This window comes from Hakea prostrata, chromosome 11 (assembly GCF_041222555.1).
Source record: "Hakea prostrata isolate BN-2017 chromosome 11, UWA_Hpros_2, whole genome shotgun sequence".
NCBI lineage: Eukaryota > Viridiplantae > Streptophyta > Magnoliopsida > Proteales > Proteaceae > Hakea > Hakea prostrata.
The window spans coordinates 22,622,873-22,648,582 of NC_142610.1; the positions used below are offsets into that span (position 1 = coordinate 22,622,873).

Here is a 25,710-nt window from a genome sequence, read left to right on the forward strand (position 1 = left end):
TCTCTAGACTTCTTTTTCGATTTTAAGGGACGTTTGAGTAACTTGTATCTTATTATTATTATTTTTATATGATAGATGAGTAGTTTGTATATGTGTAATTTTATTTTATTTTTTGTTTCCTTTTCTTTAATACGTATGACCTTCTAAGATAATAAAAAAAGAAATGTCATGAATCACGATGTTTGAACCCATGACCTTTTGATAAGGATACATATATTGACATGATATGTTATTGAGTGCATTACAGACAAATTATTGACAGATTAATAGTGTGTGCAAGGAAATGCGCTTGTGACATTGTATTGTAGTGATACTCAATATGATTGAATTTTTGTTTGTGTGCTTACGCAATCAAATCATATGCTATAGTTTAAGGGATGAGTAAGGAAGTAAGAGGAAAAAAAAAAGAGAGCAAGCATCAATGAGCTTAGAAATCTCATATAGTTTTGAGATGCCCTTTCATATTATTTTTATAAAGTTTTAGAAAAAATAGTTGAAAATGACTAGCATATCTTAGAAAAGATTTATCTCCGCAACAAATGATGAAGTTAATGATCTAAACTAGGGGTACAAGTTTGGCCCCAATGATCCAAAGTCACAAGGCCAAATGATCTATCTTAAGCCCAAATAAGATTTGGGTTAAAACTCAACCCTGATGCGGACGGGTCAAGCCGAGTCAAGCAGGTTAAGCTTTAGATTTAGTTTGGACCAGTTTTTTACTAGCCTCTTTCTTTCTTCTTCTTCTTCTTTTTTTTTTTTTAAATTTTTTTTAATTTTTTTATTTTAGGGAGTTGGGGGAAGCAACAATTTGGAATTATGCATCGTTTAGTTATTGTGGTTCGACTTGGTTTGATGTGGTTCAATGTGATTTGTTTTACATCACATTCAGTTATAAAAAGAAGTCCATATCTACTAGAGAAAACCTTATCCAGTGTACGTATACACAACCACTCATCACAACCAGCAATCCCTGTTGAAAAAGAGTAAGAACCCACGAAGAACACAAGAGGATGGCTTCAATACTAAGAACCTTAATGCCCTACACCCAATCATCTCTGAAACTATCAAACGAGTTCAACACTAATCCCAGAATTCAACTCCAAGCCAATAGCATCAGCAGAAGAAAAGCAACAATAGCAAGCATTTCTACAATTCTCTTAGCAAAAGAAACAATTTTGAACCCAAAACAAGCTTATGCCTTTGATTTTAGATTGGTAGCTCCTGACCAAACTCCTGAAGAAGCAAAGAGTGAAATTAGAGGCCATGCTCGAGACCTGCTAAGAGTGAAGGCTCTGATAGATTTGGAAGCGTGGGAAGCAGCACAGAAAGATCTCAGGAAGAGTTCTGGGAAACTGAAACAGGACATCTACACATTAATCCAAGCCAGACCAGGAAATGAAAGGCCTCTGCTGAGGAAGCTCTATTCCAATCTCTTCAATAATGTTACAGAGGTAAGACTATCAACAATCCTTATAGGCTTCTAGATGTTAGATGGGAATTTGTGGCCAGAATTTTCAAGCCCCATTATCTGAATTTTCAAAACCATCTCTTTTGGTTCGTCTGGGTTTAAAAATTTTCGGTCTGACTGGTTCAGCACTGGAAGTAGCCATAATTACAAAGATATCTCAATTTTGTATCATATATGCATCTACGGTTGATGGTATGGTGGTTTTTTTTTTTTTGTTTTTGTAAATTTAGTAAATTTCCTTCTTGACCCATGTACCTAGTAACTTCTACACTTCACCATGCATGGTGACATCTAAATAACATAGTTTCTCTCTCTAACCATCCATAGACATTAAGGGTTTTCATCTCATTGTTATTTTTGCAGCTGGATTATGCAGCAAGGAGTAAGGATATGACACATGTCCTGGAGTGCTATCAAAACATTGTTGTGACCCTTGATGATATTTTATCTAGACTATAACTGTTAAATACTTGTGGAAGCCAATGGAAAGATAATTAAATGCTTTCCATTATTATTAGAATGTATAAATCACATTCTTGGGTTTCTCTCTCTCCTCCATGGAGAGGAGTTGAATTCCTTAGCTCTCTTGCAGTGGGTACCTGTCTATGTAGGTGTGAAGGGTTGAAGAAAGAGAAGAAGTGTGGAAACAAGAGGGACAGAAAGAAATTAAGCACAAGGAAGGAAGATGTGTTTCTGAATCGACAGTAATTCTTACCGGAGAAACAATCAACACCACTTCTCTTTGACTCACCCATGACTCCAAGGTCCCACATACAGTCACTTGGCTTTGCCTTACCTTTACTAGGATGTCTCAATGTAGAGAGAGAGAGAGAGAGAGAGAGAGAGAGAGAGAGAGAGAGAGAGAGAGAGAGAGAGAGAGAGAGAGAGAGAGAGAGAGAGAGAGAAAGCAATTATAGATTGATCAGGGTTTTAAAATACATCGATCAGCCATTGTAAATTGAAGCTGGCACTTATATATTGAAGTATTGAACACAACAGAGGAGCTCTGACTATCACAGATTGAACACAAAAGAAAAGGCTTTTGGTGTTAAACCCTTACAGGAAGAAGATAAAGTTTGTTTTAAAGCTGGCAATTGAAAATAGCCATTGAAGTAATTAAAGAATACAGTTTCTGCTAATGGAAATGTGGAAGCTTTTCAAGTGCATGGCAAGTAGGAGGTTAACTGTCCTTGTCAACCATTCCAAGTATGAAACCAAAGCTGCTTTCTAACATTGAACTCTGTAGCATATCTCCTCCATATCTTTAAAGACCAAAATCGCATATAGATATTATTCTAGAAAATAGAGATGGTTCAGGTTCACTCATCAATGGATGTGGGATTGTCTTAGGAGTGTTTGGAATAGTTCAACAGTCAAATCTGTGGAAGCATCATTACCAAAAAAAAAATAACAAGAATCTGAAAAGCACCTTGGAGAACTCAGGTATTTAATTTTGATGTTTTCTTGATTTTCAAGCTATTCTACCCTATTCAGACATAATTTGAAAGTAAGAAACAAATGACCTGATTTTGAAATGCGAATTGTAGGAAGTGCAGGAATGGAAAGTGGTTCTAGGACTTTAGAAGAGACGATTAACACCATCGACATAACTGTTGTCTAGGCACACCACTTATGACTTGAAATAGGTATTTTCTTCAGCCCAAACCTGTTTCTTCAACTGGAAATTTTTGGAATTCAAATGGATGATCGAGAAAGGGTTTTTTCCCCTTCTAATGTAATATTCACCCATGTGCTATAGCCCAATATCAAGGGGCTCAGTTCTACAGCATACCCAATTTGAGTTCTACCCAGTTCCTGTTAATGGCAATCCAGTATTTTGATCTGGAATTTTGAAAAGAACACCTATATATCCAAGAATAGAACAAAGTAAAGAAAAATTAATATATGGGTTCATAAGTTCCTTGGCCTCTCATGCATATGGCATATATTAAGTCTCTAATGCATGTACTTATTTCCTAGAACACTACTTACAAGTAAATGCATTCGAAGTTAATTTTCCCATTAATTCATCCTAAAAAATTACAGTGATAAAAAGTAGGTAGGGGGTGGACCATGCAAGCTTTTCTGTCAACCAGTGCCACCAGCCTTATGGCTTCCCCTTTATATTCACAAGCACAATGCCATGCCATGCCATGCCAAGGATGCATTAATCAAAATGAAAGAAGACTGAGTGAAACAGCTGACCATCTGCCACCAAGTGCTTCATACATGGATTCCACCGTCCTGTTCATTCTAATTCTTTTGCTTGTGGTATTCAGGGCGATGGACTTTGCTTTGAGGTATATGACTGGTCGGGTCCTTATGGGGCAACTGCGAAGACGGCGGTATATTTGGAGACGGCAGTATGTTTTTCGAGGCGGAGGTGCAGGTGGAGGTCGTGGTGGTGGTGGTGGTGGTGGTGGTGGTGCAAGAGGAGAAGTTGGTGTTGGTGGTGGAGCTGGAGCTGGTCCAGGAGGAGGACTTGGTGGTGGTGGTGGAGCAGAAGGAGGAGTTGGTGGTGGGGGTGGACCTGATGCAAGGGGAGGACTTGGTGGAGGTGCTGGTGATGGCATGGAGGAGTTGGGGGAGGTACTGGTGTAGGAGGGCTAGGGGGTGGAGCTGGTAGAGGTGCTGACAGTGGCACTGGAGGAAGACTTGAAGGTGGAGGTGGAGCTGCAGGGGGAGGAGCTGGGGGTGGTGTAGGCGGAGGACTTATTGGTACTGTTAGAGGTGGTGGAGGAAGACTTGGAGGTGGTGCTGGTGCAGGGAGAGCACTTGGTGGAGGTGCTGGAGGTGGACACTTGGTGGTGGCGGTGGCGGTGGCACTGGAGGTGTAGGTGGCGGCGGCCGTTAGGGAAAAGATCAACTCCATGTACGCACTTGAATGGAGATTAATACGTATTAATTAGTATATAATATTTAGGGTTTTCTATATAAGAAGTATTGATAATTTTCTGTAAACCACTCTTAAATTTGTGCTGTTTCCTTCATAGTCCACCCGAAAAAGTTGTAGTTCAGTGGAGGTTCCCTCTTGCTTGAGAGCAATGCTGCTCCAAGCGCTGCAAGCACTTCACAGAAGCTATTCAACATTCATTCACTTGATCTGGACTGTTTACATTAATGGTCCAGATTAACTGAAGACCAATTTTGAATTTTTGTCATGGACGGCTGGAGCAGCGCCGCTATATAAATTTTCTTCAGCTCGCTAGTAAATTTTTTTTAATAGTAGAAGCTAACTAGTAAGTTATGCATCTTTCTTTTTCTTGTTATATATATATGGCTGGATTTTTGTTTATGCCTATGCGGACGTTAGAATTCCTACACGTAGCTTGATTAGATTCAACAGTTCGAATAAGACTTATGTTAAAGGGTTTTAAATTTACAAAAAAGCTTACCTTAATTTGAAGCCCCGAGCTTGATAAAAGAATAGGACATTGTTCGAATTTCAAACCAACACCATCCAACTCTTGCTACTCTTCTCTCTAATGACCTAGTCTTGCCGACCTTCATTCTTCCATTCATCTTTTCAGAGATATAATGCGGCTCAATCATCTCCCGTTCAAGAAAGAACAATGCACAATGCGTTCTTCTAATGGTTTTAAAACACCCAATAGACGGTGGGGCCAACCTATAAGTATTGTGAAAAATGCAAAATGAAAATCTCATTGGGCCCCATGTGAGCCTCATCCCCCTCTCAAATCAAAACAAATTCCTTTGGTAAACCATATTATTACTCAAATTGTTGTGAGTTGCTACGCGTTTCTGAATCAACACTAATTGTTTTACAAAAAAGGAGAGAGAGAAGGCAAAGCTCTTATTTCTGGATTAGCGTGTGTGCCACCTCTCTGGTGATTGTTGAAAAGAAAAGCCCAAATTATACATTAAGACTGTCTGAAGTACTTGAGTTTTTCTTGGAAATGTCAGCAAAGGATACACTTTCACTGTATTTTTGCAAAAATATATTTTTTTTTTTGTATTATACATATGCATCCACCTTTGATGGTATTTTTGTAAATTTTAGAAAATTTCCTTCTTAATCCGTGTACCCAGTAACTTCTACACTTCATCAAGCATGGTGACATCTAAAAAAAGCTAATTTCTCTCTCTACCCATCCGTAGACATTAAGGGTTTTCATCCAAGCATTGACTTCATCAAGCATGGTGCTATCAAAACATTGTTGATCCTAGATGATATTTCAGCCAGACTATAACTGTTAAATACTTGTGGAGCCAAAGAGAAAATAATTAAATGCAAGCTTCAATTAAATATCTAGTCGATCTGATGAGATAAGCACATTTATAATAGTTTGGCTTAAATTCTTACTTCAAAGCTGCCAAAAATACTCTGATGCTAGATTAGGGTTAAAATTGAATGTTTGATCTTTGTCCAATCCTAATCAATAAATGTCAACAAACAATATGAAATTATGGACACGTATATTCTGTGATCAAGATCACGGTCAAGGTTGAGTATTTGAGAGATCAACGATAAATCAAACAGGAATATTCAGGGTCAAAGATCAGGGTTTAAAAAATCCATTGCCCTATAAATATTTCGTCAAAACCATCTTCTTTTTGGGTTGGAGGGGGTGGGGGTGTTGAAGTTTTGGGCCAGATTTCTTATCACAATAGACGCAAGAAGAGACCAAGGAAAAGCACTTCCCCAACCAACCCAACTCAGCAAAACAAGCAAATCACTTAGCAATTTGTCAAAATGGCAAGATCAGACTTTAACCCATCACCCATGAGATATCTTCAAAAAGATCCCAAGGGACAGCAACAATCTCAGAAGGCAAAGATGGAGTGAAAATCCTTGCCAAAATATTTCATTGCTAAGAACAATGAAAACGCATTTCAAATTTAAGTACCCAGCTACCCATCAGAAGGGGAGGGGGAAATAGTCTAAATTGCTTTGCAAGCACCAATAATATACATTAGGTAACCTATCTCAGTATTATACAGAGTTTGAATCAAGAGTATTTGCTTACAAGGTAGGTTCCTAGTAGACTCTCTACTTGGGAGCCAGGAGAGATGACAACACAGACTTCTTTTATTTTCTGGTGCTTGAATCAGTTGCTGGTAAAGGTTTTTCAGATTCCAAAAAAGGGATCTCTACAAAATTCTCTTCCTGGGGAGTGGGGACCATTTCCTCTTGCTGGGACCCATGAAGGGTGTGTGATGTATGTGTACAGAAATGAAGAAAGAGCTCCTACATTTTATGCATTTACAGAAGAAAATTTTTGTACTTACACGGGGCAGAAAGACCCCACATTACACTCCACTGTTCCTCATCAACATCCTGGTTCTTGCTTCAGATGGATCCCTCTAGACGATCTGAACATGGAGGCCTGTCAAGTACACAACAACAAATAGGCAGCATCACTTCCAATCGAACTGTGTAATCTACCAGAGGACTTTGAAAAGCAAAGCTGCAGAAATGGACTTGGCCATAATGGTTCAAGCATTTAACCCACCAAAAAAAACGAGTGAAGTGCTAATTCAACACTGGATCAACCAGAAACAATGTTGGACAGAGTTCAGAACCACTATCATATAATGCAAGATAAAGAAACAACAAAGCATGCCAGATACTAATTAATAATTATTACCCATCAATAAAAACTGGGAAAAAAATCCACCTCCCAACACCTTTAATGTCAGTCAGCTGGAGAATGCTCGAGTATGCAGGGTACACAGTGGAGAAATTCAAAGTTCTAATGATAATACTCAACAGCTTTACCAGTGCAATGCGCACACCAGGCAGACTCACCATTCAAGGTTCAAATTCATGCATTCAAACAAAAGGGTGAACTCTGAAAAGCACCTTGGAGAAGTCAATTATTTAATTTTGATGTTTTCTTGATATTCAAGTTATTCTAAAAATTCGAACAAAATCCAACCTTTGACTTAACAGGTCAAATGATTGTAAGAAACTAATGACCTGATTTTGAAATACGAATCGTATGAAGTGCAGGAATTGAAAGAGATTCTATGACTTGAAGAGACGATTAACACAATCGAGATAAATGTTGTCTAGGCACACCTATGACTTGAAATCTTTTCTTCAATCTAAACCTGTTTCTTGAACAGGAAATTTTTAGGACTCAAATGGATGAGAGAGGTTTTTCCCTTCCGAAGTAATATTCACTCATATGCTACAGGACAACATCATGTCAGTCACAGAAACAAAGCACACATATCAAGGGGCCTCAAGTTCTATAGCATACCCAATCTGTGTTCTACCCAGTTCCCGTTAATGTCAATTCAGTATTTTGATCTAAAATTTCTAATAGAAACTACCAAGAATAGAATGAAGTGAAAAAAAATTAGTGGATTCAGTATACCTCAAACGTATTTGGTAGAATGCTATTTGCCATTTCCTCATTGATTGCTACAGGCAACGGTGGCATCTGGCTCATGATCCCTGGCATCTCTTTCATACTGCATATATTATAGAAATTATATTTTCAAACTCAAATTTGAGAACAGTAATACCAAAAATGAACTAAATAGGGTACAGAAGTCCACAATCAAATGGACAATGTGAAACATGTCAACATACTCGTTCAATATGGCTGCAATGTTGTTTCTTGTGCGACAGAAGAGGTCTATGTTATCCTGTATCTGATTGAAGGAACAGACAGATCCAATAAAAAGCCTTTGGCATCACTATAATAGCGATGAGTTTCAACGCAAAAAGCAAGTAGTCTTTTGTAAATACTAAATAGACACAGGAATATCTTCATAAGGCAGAAGCATGGCATGAAACTGTTCTACCATTTGCACCAAAGTTCATGACGTTTGGACAACACTTCAGTGACTAAATAAAAAGGAATATTGTCAGACAAGTAGGACAACTATCAGATATTTTTTCCAATATTCTCTTCCATTTTCCTGTGAATGAGAGTTTAATTATTAATGAACATCACAAGTGGGCACATAGATGTACACAAGCCCAAGTTTCAGGCTATCAGGCCCAAACTCACACACACACATATTCTTCTAAAAATGTTAGACTGATTGCATTGTGGGTAGAAAGTATTTTCCTTTTGATTCATTATTATTTGAATTTTGATACATATTACAACTCCCAACCTGCAGAGCTCTTCTCCACCTTTTTCCTCTCAACTGGACTTACAAGGCATGTGACCTAGGATTACTTTCAAAAATGTCATGAAGCTTCATAACTCGACAGTGGTGGATAATATCATAATACAGTGAAGTCACGTGACACAAAAGAAGCTTCATGTTAAAGCTAACCCCTACTTTCTTCGAGTTATAATTAAAGCCATATTGTCAAAACTCAAAACTCAAATCTTTTAAAACAGTAAAACCAAGAGTTATCTCCATCAAGTTAAATAGGAGCTAAGCTACTCACCTTGAATCTTAAAAGATTGGTAGAAATTTCGCTGAAAACCCGAACATTCTCATCCAAGAGTTGCCTGGTAATGCCACCAACTGCAGGGACTAATAAACAGAACAAAGGCAGGGGGTTGGAGGAAGAACGTTTATCAGTCCAAGACTTTGGGGAAAAAATCACAATATAATATGAGGACAAAAAACAAAAGAAATACATCAACCTCACTGATATGACAAATTCTATTTTTGAGTGAAACAGTAGAGTGCCAGTTCAGAATCCACAAAACAATGGGACTTTCAAGAAAACAACCACATTTGGAGATGAACAAATTAAGACAAAAAAATACTAATTAACCAAAATACTTAACACTACAACATCTACCAAAATAGCAAGTCTCATGTCACATTACAAACAAAGAAACCAAAGGTAATGCCTATAAGGATTAAGTAAGATCAGGGTTCAGAAATTATAAAACAAAACAAGGAGAAAGAAACTATTCAGATCCATGGAATTGAATTTCTATGACATGTCAGAAACAAAAGTGTACTACTTTGTACTTTGTAGAGAGTGGTACAGGAATATTATCCTGAAAAGGTTCCTCAAATGCTAGTCACATTCAGATTGAAATAATTGGCATTTTCAAAATATTTTTTTATCTGTTTGTTTGTAACATAATAATTATTGCGAAAATTCAAACATTGAATTTTCTTCCCCTCTGACCAACATGCCAAAAACAAGGAAAGAAAATTCAAAACTATATTTAAACCTGTCAAAAATTGCAGATACAAGGCTGCCAGATTCAGCGCTGGAAATTGTGCTTATATAAAGATTAAAAAAGGAAGAAGGAAATTGAAGAACAAATAAAAAGGCTACATGTTTATATGTAAGGAGCCTGATGGAATTTCAAGTGCAAACCCCCTGAAAAAGATCCAGGCTTGAGAAACTGAAAAGTCCTCAGCCCCATGCAGCCTGCAATTGGACACAAATGAACCCCATGGCTTTATGGCCTCTAAAAGACCACATCTAGTCCCTTACAAATAGCTACATCTTCAATAAGTAATGGTCAGGGATTTAGGCGTGTAGAAGGATAATGTTTTTCAAGTAAAAAAACACAAGGAAGGCCAGAAGAACTCATTGTATGGGTCTAATCCAGAGGGTGGTCCATAATTGAGACAGTAGGCATCTACAGCGCCAGACATGGCATAGAATATAACCCCATGCTCGAGCCAGCTTCAAAGTATGCATCATCAGACCAGAATTCTGTTGACCAATTATATTCTGAATGTGGATCATCTCCTTGAAATGAATGAATGCTGAATTATTTCTTTTGAAAAATGAAAAGCAAGAGATTATTGACTATTAAATTTAAGTCAACTATATATACTCTACAATTGATTTATCATAGTCTTAGGTTGAGGTTCAATACATACAGAACCCTTTCTAGTTTCTACGCATGCCTGCCCAAGCAATATCTCTACCATTATTAAGCAATAAGTCGTTCTAGTGTTTCCATGAGTAGCATAGTCACATGAGTCGCATCAAAAACTTAGTGACAAGGATTTCTCCCAGAAAAATAAGTTGTATGTGGACATTAGAGTACAACTTACGAGAAAGAAACAGATAGCAAGTATTAGCATAATGAGAATATATAAGCAACCAACCTTCACATTGTGTTCGGCTGCACTCCATATGATCTATCATGAGAGGGTGTGCCTGTATATTTTGTGGTGGAGCTGGAGATAAACTAGCCTTTGATGAGGATTCCACTAACTTTTCCTGAAGAAGCATGTTCTTTAGAATCCCAGTTCTTCAATTTAAATTAAATCCTAAATATGTTACCAAATTAGAATTGAGGTCAAACACCACAGGAGGAACAGGGTTCAAGTGTGGTAGGAGTCGTGATACCACAAATGTCTGAATGTCATTAATAAAGGCCATCAACTAATGGAAAAGTGAAAAGAAGGAACAAGTACAAGCAATGCCCTAACTTGCATAACTCCATGACTCTGAGTGTGTGTGTGTCAAGACAAAAATTCTCCAACTGACAATGCCCTGAACACCAGAATTCTACTTTTACCTGCACCGCATGTTGTTCATGTTCAAAAACAAACATGTGTATACAAGATAAGACCCACGCAAATAACAGTTACAAGAACAAAAAGCATTATGACTCCCAAAAAAAAAGTTTAAAATATAATTTTGTAGACATATCAGGACAAGAAGTTCTCTAACCCAGTGGCAGAAATCAAGACAAGGAAACCTCCAGTACTTCAACATTGAAAATGCACCAAATCACAAGACAAACCATCAATTCTTCTACCAAAAAAAAAAAAACTGGAAACATTGATGTACACAAGTATAGATGTGCATGCAAACAGACAGGCAGGGAATTGTCCACCCACCAACTAATAATTAACCAGTAGAGATCTATCCAATATATAAAGAAAGAGAAATGGAACTTAAGACAGTTTAAGTTAATCAATCATTCTCTACCTCCTTAATTGACCAATATCATTCTTTTAACTTGGGCTTAAATGCATTACCAACAGGTAAGAATTCAGGAAAGAATTTGCAATAAATGATGAGCACAACTTGCAAAGACATCCTCACTCATCATTTGCAAAGCTTCTACTAAAAATAAATAAATCACTTGCACTAAAGCTGTATAGATATTTTCAATTAATAAAAAACGGCTTTAATCTATGAATGGGAACTACTAGAAGTAAAAAACTAAAGAATTTACAATGTGCAGAACTTGCACAGAAACATAACTCCTTGTTCCATCACTTGCACTAACACTGTAAAGGATTATTTTAATCAATACACAAGAGTATAAGACCCTAGTCTATGAAAAATAGGAACAACTAAAATTAATAATTTCACACCTACCTATGGTCTGCAAACTTGACTCTTCAACAACAGAAATTCCTAAGAACTTACTGAAACTTAAGACTCAATTAAAAAGTGTAGATTAGAATTTCCAAGAACTCCCCTTACTATACAAGTTGGCCTTTAGCTAGATTTTCTTTGCCATAGGCCACTTTAATTGGCCTAAATTAAGGGTTGGAGGTAGAATACTGACTTTATACATCTACAGTCTACTTCCCTTACCTAGCAAAAAGAGTTCCTTTTTTCTTGTCCTCAGGTTTCCTATTTGCTATGCATGTGTGTAGACAAGTCACTTACATGGGTAGGGACACTACATTTTAAATAGAATGTATGTAATGCTATTAGACATTGATGAATGAGAACCGTCTTTGCTTCTTTCTCTGCTGTGAGATTGAGTGAGGAGTGAAAAGCCCTGGTGATTAAAGAGATTCTGATCTAGGCCAGCTCGTAGATAACCAAAATTCATATTCCCTTCTCTATGTTCCTTTTCTTCTGTCAAGTACTTTTAGCATAACTATTTGCATGCATGCTGGAATTTGATTTAACCTAGATTGAGAGGGATTGTCATCTATTAAATCATGTGCTCTTAATGCTGGAATCAAACTCACAGCAAGAGACCACCAAGATAAACCTGGTGGTTTATCTTGGTGGCCTCTTTTGCTAAAATCGAGATCTGCAGTACTGGGCAATCGATCCATCAGATTCTTCACATACTTGACGGTACTAAAGGGCCTTCCAGCAGTGACCTTCAGCCAGGCTTTGAGTTGATCCAAACCTCTGACCTGCTGCGACTGAAAATCTATTAAGTTCAGCATTAAAATCGGATTCCATTGTTTTAACCATTGAGCTTAATCTGACAGAGAAATCATAACAGTCTACACCTTGATCAGAATATGGGCTTCATAAAAAAAAGGTTGATTTTTACCTTATTGTTTAACATAATTTTTAGTCTATATTGTTCTTTTAAACCAAAGTAGAGTAAAATCTGAAACTAGGGTTCAGCCCTACCTATCCCACATACCACAACTTGCCAAATCATCATCTAAGTAGGCACGAAACTTTTTACCCTGATGAAAATTTATCGTTTTCCTAGGTAGGACCTAATATTATGAAAGATATTACAATAATAACTATACCCCTTAACAACAATCCCATCGGCCTAACACCAAAATAGGCTTCACTCTTCACTCCAATTGCATCAAAGTGGGGATGATTTTATGACTTACACGTGGAACATAAATTTCAAAAAAATGCCAGAGGAAATAAGTGGAGAATGAAATAAATGAAAAAACAGGAAAAAAAATTGAGTATGCAACTATGCATGTATTATCATTGAAAATTGTTGAATGTCCACCGGCTCTATATGTATTGATGCTCGACATCAGAAAACTATAACCGATAAAAAATTTCAAGTATATTAGATTAGAGTGATACAGAAATCAAGACATTATGCACCAATTCTGATGCAGATTTAGCACCGAATTAGGCTCTTTATCCTAAGAATAGGCATCTAAGATTAGGTTAGTAAGTTATTAGGCCTTCATTGAATGGGATTCCCTTTTAATCAGCCAACTTAATGGACCTAAATAATGGGTACATGCAGTGAGAACAAAATTCCTGTAATTTTTCTAAGTAGCTTTAATTTTTTGCTAGGGTGGCAATTAAGTAAATTCTGCCAACTTTGAGTCAAGCGCAGAATAGCATTTAAAGTTGTTAGGACACCAATATTGAGGGATGCGTATTGTAGGCGTAGAGTACTAGGGAGTTGTAGGGGATCAACTCCAAATAAGGGAATTAGTTGGTTAGGACTTGTTAGGATTTTGTTGGGGGTATATAAAGCGGAGTGTATTTGTGTGGGGGGGGGGGGGGATTGAATTGGCGTTTTTGGGCAAGGTTTCATGGAAGGAGAGGAAGACTCTCAGGTTGGAGCAATTAGTTAGGTATTCAGGTTGGGGGAAGTATTGTAATGGCAATGGTTGTTCGTCAATTTCAATGTTGAAGTGTTGACCTATTTGTATTCTTCTTCAAGCTCTGTTTTACCTTTCCATTTTCAGTGTGCGTGCGTGAGGCTGGAAGCATAATAGTTGAGCTAGTTGCAGGGGACTTTTTTATCGAATTTAGGGAACAACTGCAGGGTCTTATCAAAAGTCATTCTTTTAATCTTCTTCTCCCCCCTCCCCCTTTTGTTGTTTTAAGTGCCCAAATCATGTCCTTAGTAGGAGTCTCAGGTCCAATAAGATTTTACATCCTATTTCTTGGGAGTTTCTTTCCTAGTTCTATTATGAGTTGTAAGGCATGATGATTAAACATCTATTTGTACCCCCCCCCCCCCCGTGAGGGAAGAGTACAAGGACAAGCTGATTATTTGGTATCCTGCTTCAGCTATGCTGCCACTCTTTTGAGTGAACTACTGATCTAAAGTTCAGATTGGAGTTTAACCTGGGTAATTTACCTCCAAGGTGGGGTTTCGTGGTGAAATCAAGCCAGAACCTGTTTTGGTTGAGGACTCAACTAGACAGGTTCGCCCTATTCAACCTACATTAATCCACTTGACGTAGCCTCACTGGGATGAGGGCCAATAAACCAAGGATTCTTGATGAATAGCAGGCAAATTAGGGTTTTAGCTAGGGAATTATGAACTGTTTAGGGGTTTTAGAGTTTTTTTTTTTTTTTTTTTTTTTTTTTTTGGGGGGGGGGTGTACTAGAGTTTGCAGGCTTAGGGTTGTTGAATAGGGCTGCTACTTGGAGTCGAGTGCTAGGAGAAGTGAGGGTGTGGTGATTCTAGAAGGGGAGAAAATTCGATGGTTGGGGATTGGGAATTCTAGAATTTAGGGTGTTGGGGAGGAAGAAGAAGGACCAAATGGTGTTGGAGGGGATTTGGCTAGGTGCGATGGAGGGGAAGATAAGAGGCTTACCAGTTTAAGGGCTGTGGAGGAAGAATGAACGAAAGTGAAACACCCAAACAAGCTGCTGCAAGAATTCCCTGCCCTTAAAAACCATACAGTCCTACTCAATCCCTTGATTTTTGCTGTAACTCTCCTTCAATGATTTTATTCATCAAAACCGATTTGTTACAAGCATTAGGCTGCGTATTTATAGGCTTCATTGAAAGACTCCAACTAGGACTACTAGGACTTACCTTCAAAAACAAAAATCTGGAAAGGACTTCTGTTTAATAGAACTTCTATTTAACATAGGTCTTCTAATTAGCACAACATGGATAACAAACCAAAAACAGAATTAGACTCCTAATATAATTCTGAATGTAACTAGACCCAGCTGGGCTTGATTTGACTGTCCAAAAAGACAAAAATGCCCCTTCTGTCGAACCATGCTGCTTGGCAGTGCCACGGGCAGCTGGCCGTGGGTAGCAACCCTAGGCTTCTGGTCCTGCATCACCATTCCATCTCCTCCACAGCACATATAAAGCTCTCCCATCAAGGTAATCTTGCATCCAACAGCCCGTCTCCCTTCCCTATCACCTTCTTTATATTCTTTTGAATTTTCTAAATCCCCAAGAAACCTACAATTCAAACTCAGATTTACACTAATCTAACCATCAGATCTGTCCCAAACTCTAACCATCATACATATAAACCACCTGCTGCCTTCAAGCCAAATTACAACCTATCCCCATCATCCTAACCCTAAAAAACCAAGTTCTATTCATACTCTGTAAAATCCTAAAAAAAAAAATAAAAAAAAAAAAAAAAAAAAAAAAAAAAAGAAGAAGAAGAAGAAGAAGAAGAAACTCCATTCCAAATTAGCCATCCAAATCCAACCATATGATTCTCCAAGTCTCAGCCCATTCTGACACCTATAAGCCTTAGGTCCCCAACTCTATGGTTTCATACCATATCACCTTATGTCAAGAATCCCCCATACACCTTTTAGATTGCTGGTTTCCTAAGCTCTCATCAACCCATTTGGTTCTATCTTCTATCACTACATCATTCTAACAAATATCATTACAATTTTATCTAAATCTAGGATCCCATCTGAGATTTCACCAATTTTACCCCACAGACCCCATAAGTAAATTCTCAATAAAAACTTTCTTACTCATTTGAGTTACTTCTGAACAAGATATTGGAAGAACTTGCACCCAGTTGATTGCCTATCAATCTAGGACTACATAAGATATTTATCTAATTAAAAAAAGCATGTCCAAATAAGTTTTCAACTAGCTTTAGAAATATAAAGCAGTATATGTTTAACTGGACAGGCTGATACAGTCCAGATTGCTAGATTTTACCCACAAAAAACTGCAGATTGGCTGATTCACTGGAAGTCTCAGTTTTATGCAAACTAGTCTCAAAAAAAATTAAAAAATATGATACAAATCGAAACTGCATACCAACCAAATGGGAGAGTCTACATGGATACCGCCCTCCACTCAGTTCTATTTGGGGTCATACTTAATACAAGGCCCAAGTTATGCATGTCTTTCCTCACTTTCTCCTAAGATCATTTTAGCTCTACCTAGCTCTTTAGTTGTTTTGATCTGAATTAAATTAACCCACCAAACTAGAGCATCTAGAGGCCTCTGCTGAACATGGCCTGTCACCTCAAACAACTTTCTTGAAGCTTATCATGCATCGGAGCTACTCCCAACCAGATCTAACAGGATTTAAGTTCCAATACCAATCTTTAAATTCTTGGTCCCAATTGGAAAGGGAAGATTCAAGTCCCCTAGGATGCTTTAACAACCATCAGTTGATAAAATCATCAAGGTTCAGCAAGCCCTTTAGAGTAGCATGATGAAACACCGCTAATTATTGATCCACTGTGTGTTGTAGATAAAAATATAGATCTAAACGAAGTTCTCCAATGAGATCAGCTTAGAAGGCATTGGTTGTTCAGATTCCTTGATAGCAATTTCTTGTTCATTGGAAGTTCTCTTTTCTAACCCATGTGGCTATCTCTTTGAGATTAAAAATTCAACTACAACATGTGCACAGTGATATTAGCTATACTAATCTATTCTCAGTGTTTTCAGTTTACTTGGTGAAGTAGAGGGATACTCTCCCTAGACTGAGCTTACATGCTTTTTATTCTGGTACACTTAATACAATCACGAAATTTACCAAAGACAATGCAGTAGAAACACTGCAATATACTTGTGTGATTACCATTATTAGTCTGTTGTTCCCCAACAAAATAATAATAACAATAACTGATATTGTATAGGATCACTGAGATAAACATAATTAACTTTAGAAAGCAATGCACATGCAGCATACCTTCCTCTCTTTCATCTTCTTTCCTGTGTAATGATCTTCTGGTTTCCTTCTTTTCACACTTTTCTCCTTCTGTGAATAATTTTGCACTTAAGTATTAGAACATAACTAAGTAGAATATGAGTCATACACCTTTACAAATTCAGTTCAGATGCATTTAAGTATACAAGAATCAATTAATAAGGGTATAACAGTACACGAGGCACCTGGCACTGCAGTGTCTGTGAAGGGTAAGAATGTATGCAGCAGCCATACCCCTAATTTTGCAAAGAAACTGTTTCTAGACTCAAACCCATGACCAACTGATCATGATGGAACAACCTCACCATTGCACCAAGCCCCCCCCCCCCCCCAAAAAAAAAAAAAAAAGTATAGAAACAGGGACTAATCAATTCTAAAATATGCAAATCCTTTTGTTGGTGAAAATACATTTAACCCATTTGTTATACACTATGTCAAGTGGAATGATAACAGATAACCCAACTTTTTACTACTGCAAATATTTCAATATGAAGATGCAAAAGTATTTTTAGGTACTAATGAGAATCAAGCCCAAAAATTCAGAAGCATTCTCCAGTCTCTTGTAGCAATTTCTGAACTGTAACAGGATCTGAAGGAAAGGGTGATAAATGCCAGAAATATGGAAGTTCAAGAGGTAAGTTGAGTAGTTTAGGCTGCATTTGGTAGCACTCTTTGGAAGTAGTTTCATTAATCTCTTGCATACCCAGAGCAGATTGTCAGTAGATTTGCATTTGGCACACCAGTACGGTGTTCTGCTCAGAGAGTAATTTCAGTTGAACAAGTGCTCAATAATCAAATCTGAAAGAATAGAGTAAAATTTTAAAAAATAAAATATGCTTTCCCTGTTCATGAGCACTCCTGAAAACTGAGAACTTTTTCCACCACACTCTGGACTCAATCATCCTCCACCAGAACAAAATTCTGCTTCTACAGTTCATGAACACTTTTGGTCGATTCCAGGGTTCTTTTGGGGCTGATTCATGCCAACTCAGATCAGAATCATATTTGAGTTGCTCAAATGCATACTCTGAATTTATTATTACACAACAGATTAATAAAGCAATCCATATATACTAAAACATGAATAAATGCAAGCCATCAAGTAAATGTGTTTCTTAGCATGCTTAACATGCCTTAAAATGGTCAGCCAGTACAGTACAAATATTGGCTCTGTGGGGTTGCAAAAGAAAGTAAAGACCTGATGTTCAAACCTAAAGTTAAACTTCTATAATCATTACCCCACATGATTATCTTGCCTCTGTTTGTTTGCAAAGGGAAATAAAGGGAAAAGAAGTAAAATTGTACAATCATTACCAACAATAATGGTATAATTGTTCCTTAAAAACAATTTTGAAACTCAAAAGCTCACTAAAAATAGACTCTAAATCTTATTCCGATCAGATTACATTATTAAAATGACAAAACTGAAACTCATGAATGAGTTGTTTGTTAAACCATGTTCTGCCACAACACCACTCTCTGGCATTTCATGTAGAGATTTATGGAGACAAAAGTCATAAAAGTTGAAAGCTCACCATCATCCACCGACACCTCAAAGCAACATCACGTACAGTCTTATCACGAAGCGTAGCTGCAATCTTGATGTACCTCATGATACTCACTTCATCAGCATACCTAATAATTTCAGATATGGAATTAACTTCTGCTTGAATTATGAGAAATAAAGAGAACATCGCATTTATGAGCAGTCAATTGGAGAGTTCCATATCAGAATGGAAGACAAAATCCACGACCATCTTCCAGCAATGAACCAATTGAAGCCATTACAGCCTAAAAACCATTGAATCTTGAAAGTACAAAGCATGATACTCAATGTCAGCAACCCATTAACTCTATCTAAAGATTCTTCACAAGGAGACATGGAAGAAGAGTAATCGAGTCCACAAAATTAGCACTCTTTAAACTACTAGATGTGAGGCAGGTTGATGTAGCATAAATAGTAGGTTGCAACCAAAGAAATAGAAAGACAATGTGTCAACTTAGGTGAGAAATTCAACAGCCTAGATCTTATACAACCATAGAGACACTATGAGCGTTGACTATCTGACTGAGCTGACAACAACAACAAAGACAACGGCCGAAGCTCCAACAAACTCTTAGTGACTCTAGGATCTAACTTAGCTAAACATAAAGGAAGACTTTAAACTAATCCTAATCTTTCTCAGCTAATCTGGTAGCCTTAGCTCAACAACAACAACAACAATAAGCCTTGTCCCAATTAAATGGGGTCGGCTACATGGATTTTTGCCTTCCAATCAATTATGTTGAGGTCATGCTAGATACAAGGCCTAAGCTAAGCATATCATTTATCACCACTTCTCTTAAGGTTATCTTAGGTCTACCCCTAGCTCTTTTAGTTCCTTCAATTTAGATTATATCACTTCTTGGTATTTATAGGTCCCATTGAACATGGTCGTGCCACCTCAAACGACTTTTCCAAAGCTTATCACTTATGGGAGCAACTCCCAACTCAACTCTAATATGATCATTCCTTATCCTATCCATCCTAATTTTGCCACTCATCCATCTTAGCATTCTCATTTCTGCTACACTAAGTTTATCTATATGGTTCTTTTTAACAACCCAACACTCTGCACTGTACAACATAGCAGGTCGAAAGACAATCCTATAGAATTTTTCTTTAAGTTTTAATGGAATCATCAATCACACAAAACCTCGGACGCACCTCTCCACTTCATCCACCCTATTTTAATTCTTTGGGAAACATCATCCTCTATATCACCTCTTTATTGTTTTTTGGTTGCCAACCCCGGTTCCAAGGCTTTGCCCTGACTAATCCGGTGTTCGACCCGGGTTGCACACCTGGCTGTGGTGGGTGAGTCTCCCAGCGGGGATTTTTTCAATCCACAAGGTTTCGATACCGGAACTTGCTTAAGCGGACCAAGCTGCTTACCACTTAGACAAACCCCCGTTGGTTATATCACCTCTTTTATTCATGATTGAACCAAGGTAGCTAAAAGAATCACTCTGAGGAATCTCCTTATCGTCAAGTTTCACCACCTCATCGTCTGCCCGATCATGACTAAAGTTACAAACTAGATATACTGTCTTCGTTCTACTTAATTTAAAGCCTCTTGATTCCAAAGCTGCTCTCCTTGATTCTAACTTGGTATTAATCCCCACTTGAGTCTCATCTATCAACACAATATTATCAACAAAAAGCATACACCAAGGAAGCTTTAGCTGCTACCCATATTATGAGCTCATTAGTGCCCTAACACAACGAAAACACATCGGACCACTCAACATTTACAGAATCCAACCAAGGATTATTCCACTAAAACAAATTACTTCTCTGATTTATTTGGCATCAACTCTCCCTTGTTGGAAAAATTTTAAAAAAAAATTGTCCTTGTTTAAGTAAAATTTAATTAGAACACTCAATCAAACCTTCAATCTGAGAAAAGGAAAAATGAACACTTCAGCTTCTATTGACCAACAAGAATACAACCAGCAACTCTTGAACTGTGAATTCATTAAGCTCTTGAAGTGATGGTTTCTTGAATGCATGACTCTATTGGACCTCCTTGAACCCTGCATTAATAAGTTCATAGGAGACTCCACCATCTTACTGCAACAGCCCCTAAATCCTCTCTCCCGCAATCTATAGTTAACAGTTAACTACTGGCAAATCCTGTACAAGCTAAAAGGTCATTGCTCGCAACCAGCTAGATAAACTACATGTTACAACAGCTTAATAGGCATTCTGTACCGCCTAAATAAGCAGGCCATTGAACACTGTCATCCACTGCTCTGCCATGACCGTTAACCAGCCCATATACCCCATATTGAGCTACCATCACAACATAGGTCCTGTCACATGTAGTTTGCTGTGGCAACTGGCAAGTCCTGTCATTGAGTTTTGTGGATCTTTCTCAAACTCTTTCAACTTTCCTTAGACCCAAACCAGAAGTTGCCTACCTGAATATGAAGCCATTAAAAAGGCTCTTATTCATAAAGAAGAATCTAGGGCAAATTTTAGAGCCCTATTTTTTGCGGGCTGGCTAACTGATAATTGCACTCAGCTATGATATACTCCACTTCTTCAGTTGGTACATCTGCAACCTGGCGTACCTTCATGGGTACTTCCTTCTCTAAGTAGGTCTGGTCTAATCAAAGTCAACTAACTAATATGGAATACATGGTAAGTTTATACCTAGCCGGTTGCTTAAGTATGCATTTGGTAACAGTCTTTTCTGAGAATGCCGTTCTATCCAAGAATCATTTTTTAATATTCTCATCAAAGAATGGTGGTTCAAGCACAATTTTGACCATTTGGTAAAACCTATGCTTGGAACGCTTGAGGAGACACCCTTTTTTTTTGTGTCGAGGTGGGAAGGAGTTGGAAGTTGCAAGTGAATGAAATGAATGCTTGAGGAGACCCCTTTTTTTTTTTTTTTTTGCAAAGGTGGGAAGGAGTTGGAAGTCACAAGTGAATGAAATGAACGCTTGAGAAGACCCTTTTTTTTTTGCGAAGGTGGGAAGGAGTTGGAAGTCATAAGTGAATCAAATTTGCATCGAGTATCCCTTTTTGTTTCTTCTGAGACTTGCCTATTATTTTTCATAACGACCAAAAAAGTCAAAGTTGTTCTGCAAAAAGCCTTCTCAAGCACAAAAGTTGGACTAATTTGTTTCCTAAGAACAAGAGAACGACCCAATTTGCCAAACACTTTTTGGTCTTTTTGGCATTTTGATAACGATACAACACCAAAAACAGTTCCTTGGCCCATTACCAAACGCGCCCTAAATGTACATGCTGCTTTTCCAACCCACTTATCTACAAGGTCTACTTTCTACTTTGGACCATACCAAGCCCATGGATTCTTTTAAGTAGGCTGGCATCTCCAAGGAAGATCATCCCTCTTTGCATACACCTTGCTGTTTCATCTACGTAGGTTTTGGTAGGTCTTTGTGCTGCTGCCACCTCTTGGCAGGTAGGCGGATGAGCAAACCCTCTCTTGGCAAAGAGTTGGCACTTCTGCTACCACTTTTTATCATCAGAAGCAACCTACTTTCTAAAGTCCCAAAATCTAATAGCAAGCTTTTTGTCTATCTATTTTTTTCCTACGATGCAGGAAGGCAGTACTTAAGTGATACTGATCGAACCCAAAAAAAAAGATAAGGTTTTGATTGTTTTGTGTTCACCAGCCCCTAAAGCTTGATCATAGAGAAAAAGGAAGGGGGGGGGGAGTCAATGATAATGTATAATGTGATGAAACCATCTACATTCAACAACAAATGATATCTTATAAAAAAAAAAAAAAAAAAAGGTACATTTGCAAACAGAAAACAGAAGGAAAAAAAACAGTAACCAAAGTAGTCATCACGAAACCATTGCACTTTTAGAATCAGTTTCTAGATTATGCCATTGATAACAAGTATTAAACAACAGACAGATCTAAGACATCATCAACCAAATGAAAGCATTAAATTTATCCAATACAAATAGCAAGGAAGAAACATATTACTTCAAGCAAGTTATCATAATAAGTGCGCATAAACCTTCCACGAGTTGGCAATCTAATGAGAAAAGGAAACTCTTACAACACAATCATGAAGCGAACTACTTACTTTACAAGACCTTCCTCCAATTTCGACTGTTCTTCAGGGGTCCACACAACCGCTAACCCTGTATCATGCTTCAGACCTGCCGCCGAATCAAGAAGAAAAGAACTAGAGGAATTCGTAGCCACAGTTATTCCAGCATTGCTATTTATCATACTGGAAGTACCAGGCAGAATCATCCCAGAGGTACTATTCATCCCAGCAGAACTTCCCAATGGGAGCGCACCGTTCATCCCAATAGAATTTCCTAAGGAAATCATTCCTGATGGAGTGTTTATCGCACTGGACTGAAATGAAATCGCATGCCTGTTAAAAGCAGGAGGCCAAAATGAATCATGATGAAAGCCCATGTTCGAATCAGCCGCCATTTTCACCCTGATATGCCTCTAAACCTTCTACTATATCACAACCAGCTAAAAGTTACGACTGCCCAAATAACAACTTCCAAAGATTTCAGTGCTAAAGCCAGAAAACAATCAAGAGAGTTAATCTCTTGCTTAACCAACCATTGCACGGATTCTACAACCAGTAACAACCTAAAAACCCATATATAATTGCAAGACGCAAGGTTACTGAGTCGTGCTACACACGAACCCAAAGCTGAAAGACGCAATAAGCTAAGACAGATCTTCAGTTCAGACACCTGCAAACGATCGTATAAGCTCCAAATTTGTAAAAGTTCAAGTCTCGGTACCAGCAGAGAAACTACAAATAATCACTCTGCGGCCAAGAATTGCAACCACATGCTCCAGATGCCAGAATAGATTCTCACCAAATCCCGAAACCGAATACCCCTGCCTTAGTTCATTCAAAATTACGAGAGATACACGAATTTCCTTCCAGCTCAGCAACTCCTTAATCCAGTAAACCCACCTCCCTTTCTCACCTATACTTCAAACCACCCAGCTGCCGATCAACCAGGACATCAATACCCACTAACAGAAAATCTGCAAGTCCTCGTAGTGATACCCAAAAATTCAACCTTAAGTCACGAAAACTCGTAAAACAACTCACAAGCTTCATCTTCAATCCCAGACACCAATACCATCAAATCCCCGCATGAGACTCTGCAGACAGAAATCAGACCTCAAAAAAGACCCCTTGAATCCATCATTGTTCCAAAGCACACCCACAACGGATCCCTAAACGATTCAGACTAGAAAGAGAGTAGTGAGAAGCTTAACCTTCCCTTCCTGTGCAACTTTCTGCCGAAAACCCTAGTTAACTCACCTTTTCTCTCTCCCTCTCTGTCACTCTCTCTATCAAACTTTTCCTTCTCTCTACTTTAATATGCTTGAAAGCTCCAATCAAGTAACAGAGAAGCAAAAGCTATGAGTGATTTAAATACATGAGGTGAGAGATTTTGGAATTCAGCAACAGTGCGAATCCCAACAAGCATTTGATGCCAATTATTGTGGGAGATTAGGATTACAACTCTCTGCCCAGTTCCCACCTCTACTTTTCTTTCTTTTTTCGTTTTGGGTTATTTAATTTTTTTTTTTCCTCATTTTCTATTCTCTGCAAGTGATTGACCGCCCATGCTGTTGGGAAGCTGTTTAGTTTATTGCTGCTTGCATATCCAGCTCTAATTACCACTTACTAGCACTAGTTTTGAAGAAAACTACAGAATTGCTCCTTTCCAGCCCTAGCAAGAAAAGAAAAAGCTCTGCTTTTTCAACATTCTTGAGAGGACAAGTGGGGATTAGATGAATTTCAACCGCCAATAGTGGAAAAGACACCAAGTTGTGCCAATAATCATCTAACGACGGTTATGACAGTTAATGGAATTGCGTGTGATATGGTCAGACCGGACATGGGTCACCGAATGACCCGGAAAAGGTCGGCTCAGCTAGAAGCCTTATTTGCAAAGAACTCAAATTTAGATTGACCGGTTTAGAGTCCCAGGCCCTTTTTCAAGACACATTTATGGGTGAAGCCTTAACACTAAGAATGGGCTTATTACATGCTTTAGGTGAAGGCTTGGATGAAGTTGTGGTCGAATCTAATTGTTTAAAGTTGGTTAAGTGCTTAAACAATCCCTCTGCAAATTCAGTTTTGGTGCATTCTACATCAATGGTGGGGACATAAGGCATCTAAAGACTTTTTTCATTTCTTGTAGCATTGATCATGTTACTTGGAAGTCTAATACTGTAGCAGACTTTATAGTCCGGAAAGCCCAATCTATTTCAGACTCAACTGTATGGCTTATTTCTTCTCTTTGGTTGCAATGTTATGCCCTCTTACTCCCTTGACTTGTCCAGCGGAATAAAAAAGACTTGGTTGCCAAAAGAATAGTTAGAGTCCCATCGAGCACTCCGAGATCTTCGGAGCTAAATCCCTAGTGAGCAGGAGATGATTGAATCCAAGCGCTGCTTAGCTTTATATATAGATTGCACAGTCGAGGTGATATTCGAAATGTTATATAAACCTAACTAATCACGATACAAAGGTACACATTTATTACTTCATTTTTAGCATTAAAGCTTTATGCTTTGACACACTTAGAGTCTTTATAAAATTGCTCACATCCATTGACTCGATCATCAGAGACATTCCCCGACCACCCTTGGTCTTTTTTTTTTTTTTTTTTTTTTGGTAAACCAAACCACCCTTGGTCAAGTACGTTGTTTTGCAAGTTCTACATTGTTAGAGAGGCATTGATCAGGTTTTTGGAGCAACAATGTAAAGCTCTTAAAACTCACAATCAACATTCTCCATAAAGGCAAATATTAATAGAACCTCTTTCTTTCATCCTCAGAGCTCAAGTTAAATGTAATGAGAAGAATATAGTCACTGGATATCTAAAGTCGTTGTGTGTGTGATCTCAAAGCTGCACAAGAAATACTCCACGATAATGAAGAGGTTGGGGGGGGAAGTGTTGCACCTTAACATTAACAAAGAATTTAACGTAGAAAATCAAGTCAGGAACCAAATATAGAGATAGTCACTAAGGGTTTTGTTTCTAACAAAAAAGAAATACATGGGTGCACTTCTAGTGCATTGGGAGGTAGTCTCTTGTAAGAAGCATCGAGTCCTAAGACATCTGTGGTTTGGTCTTCCCTTCCCTCCACACTTCCCCCCCCCCCTTCCAATCCCATCCCCAAAGGGCCTGTGGACCCTCAGCC

At 38.1% G+C, this 25,710-nt stretch overlaps 2 protein-coding genes across 2 annotated transcripts; one reads left to right on the top strand and one right to left on the bottom strand.

Annotated features, from left to right (window-relative positions):
* Window positions 1–942: 942 nt before the first annotated feature.
* PQL3 (PsbQ-like 3) lies at window positions 943–2,281 on the top strand. The gene is made up of 2 exons (XM_089140424.1): window positions 943–1,451; window positions 1,832–2,281. The coding sequence occupies exons 1-2, from the start codon at window positions 1,011–1,013 to the stop codon at window positions 1,925–1,927; spliced, it is 537 nt and encodes a 178-aa protein (XP_088996550.1). The 5' UTR covers window positions 943–1,010; the 3' UTR covers window positions 1,928–2,281.
* Window positions 2,282–6,321: 4,040 nt separating this feature from the next.
* Window positions 6,322–24,039, bottom strand: LOC149000952 (uncharacterized). The gene is made up of 8 exons (XM_089139527.1): window positions 22,592–24,039; window positions 18,514–18,613; window positions 16,961–17,029; window positions 10,490–10,604; window positions 8,847–8,935; window positions 8,031–8,092; window positions 7,813–7,909; window positions 6,322–6,816 (listed from the first exon to the last, which is right to left on the bottom strand). The coding sequence occupies exons 1-8, from the start codon at window positions 22,951–22,953 to the stop codon at window positions 6,760–6,762; spliced, it is 951 nt and encodes a 316-aa protein (XP_088995653.1). The 5' UTR covers window positions 22,954–24,039; the 3' UTR covers window positions 6,322–6,759.
* Window positions 24,040–25,710: the final 1,671 nt, after the last annotated feature.

Bases quoted from the DNA above. Each gene is read 5' to 3' on its own strand.
- PQL3 (XM_089140424.1), top strand. From the start codon at position 1,011: ATGGCTTCAATACTAAGAACCTTAATGCCCTACACCCAATCATCTCTG. The intron at 1,452-1,831 runs GTAAGACTATCA...TTATTTTTGCAG, and splicing joins TCTTCAATAATGTTACAGAG to CTGGATTATGCAGCAAGGAG.
- LOC149000952 (XM_089139527.1), bottom strand. From the start codon at position 22,953: ATGGCGGCTGATTCGAACATGGGCTTTCATCATGATTCATTTTGGCCT. The intron at 7,910-8,030 runs GTATGTTGACAT...TAATATATGCAG, and splicing joins ATTGCAGCCATATTGAACGA to TATGAAAGAGATGCCAGGGA. The intron at 6,817-7,812 runs GTATACTGAATC...TGTACTTGACAG, and splicing joins TTCTACCAAATACGTTTGAG to GCCTCCATGTTCAGATCGTC.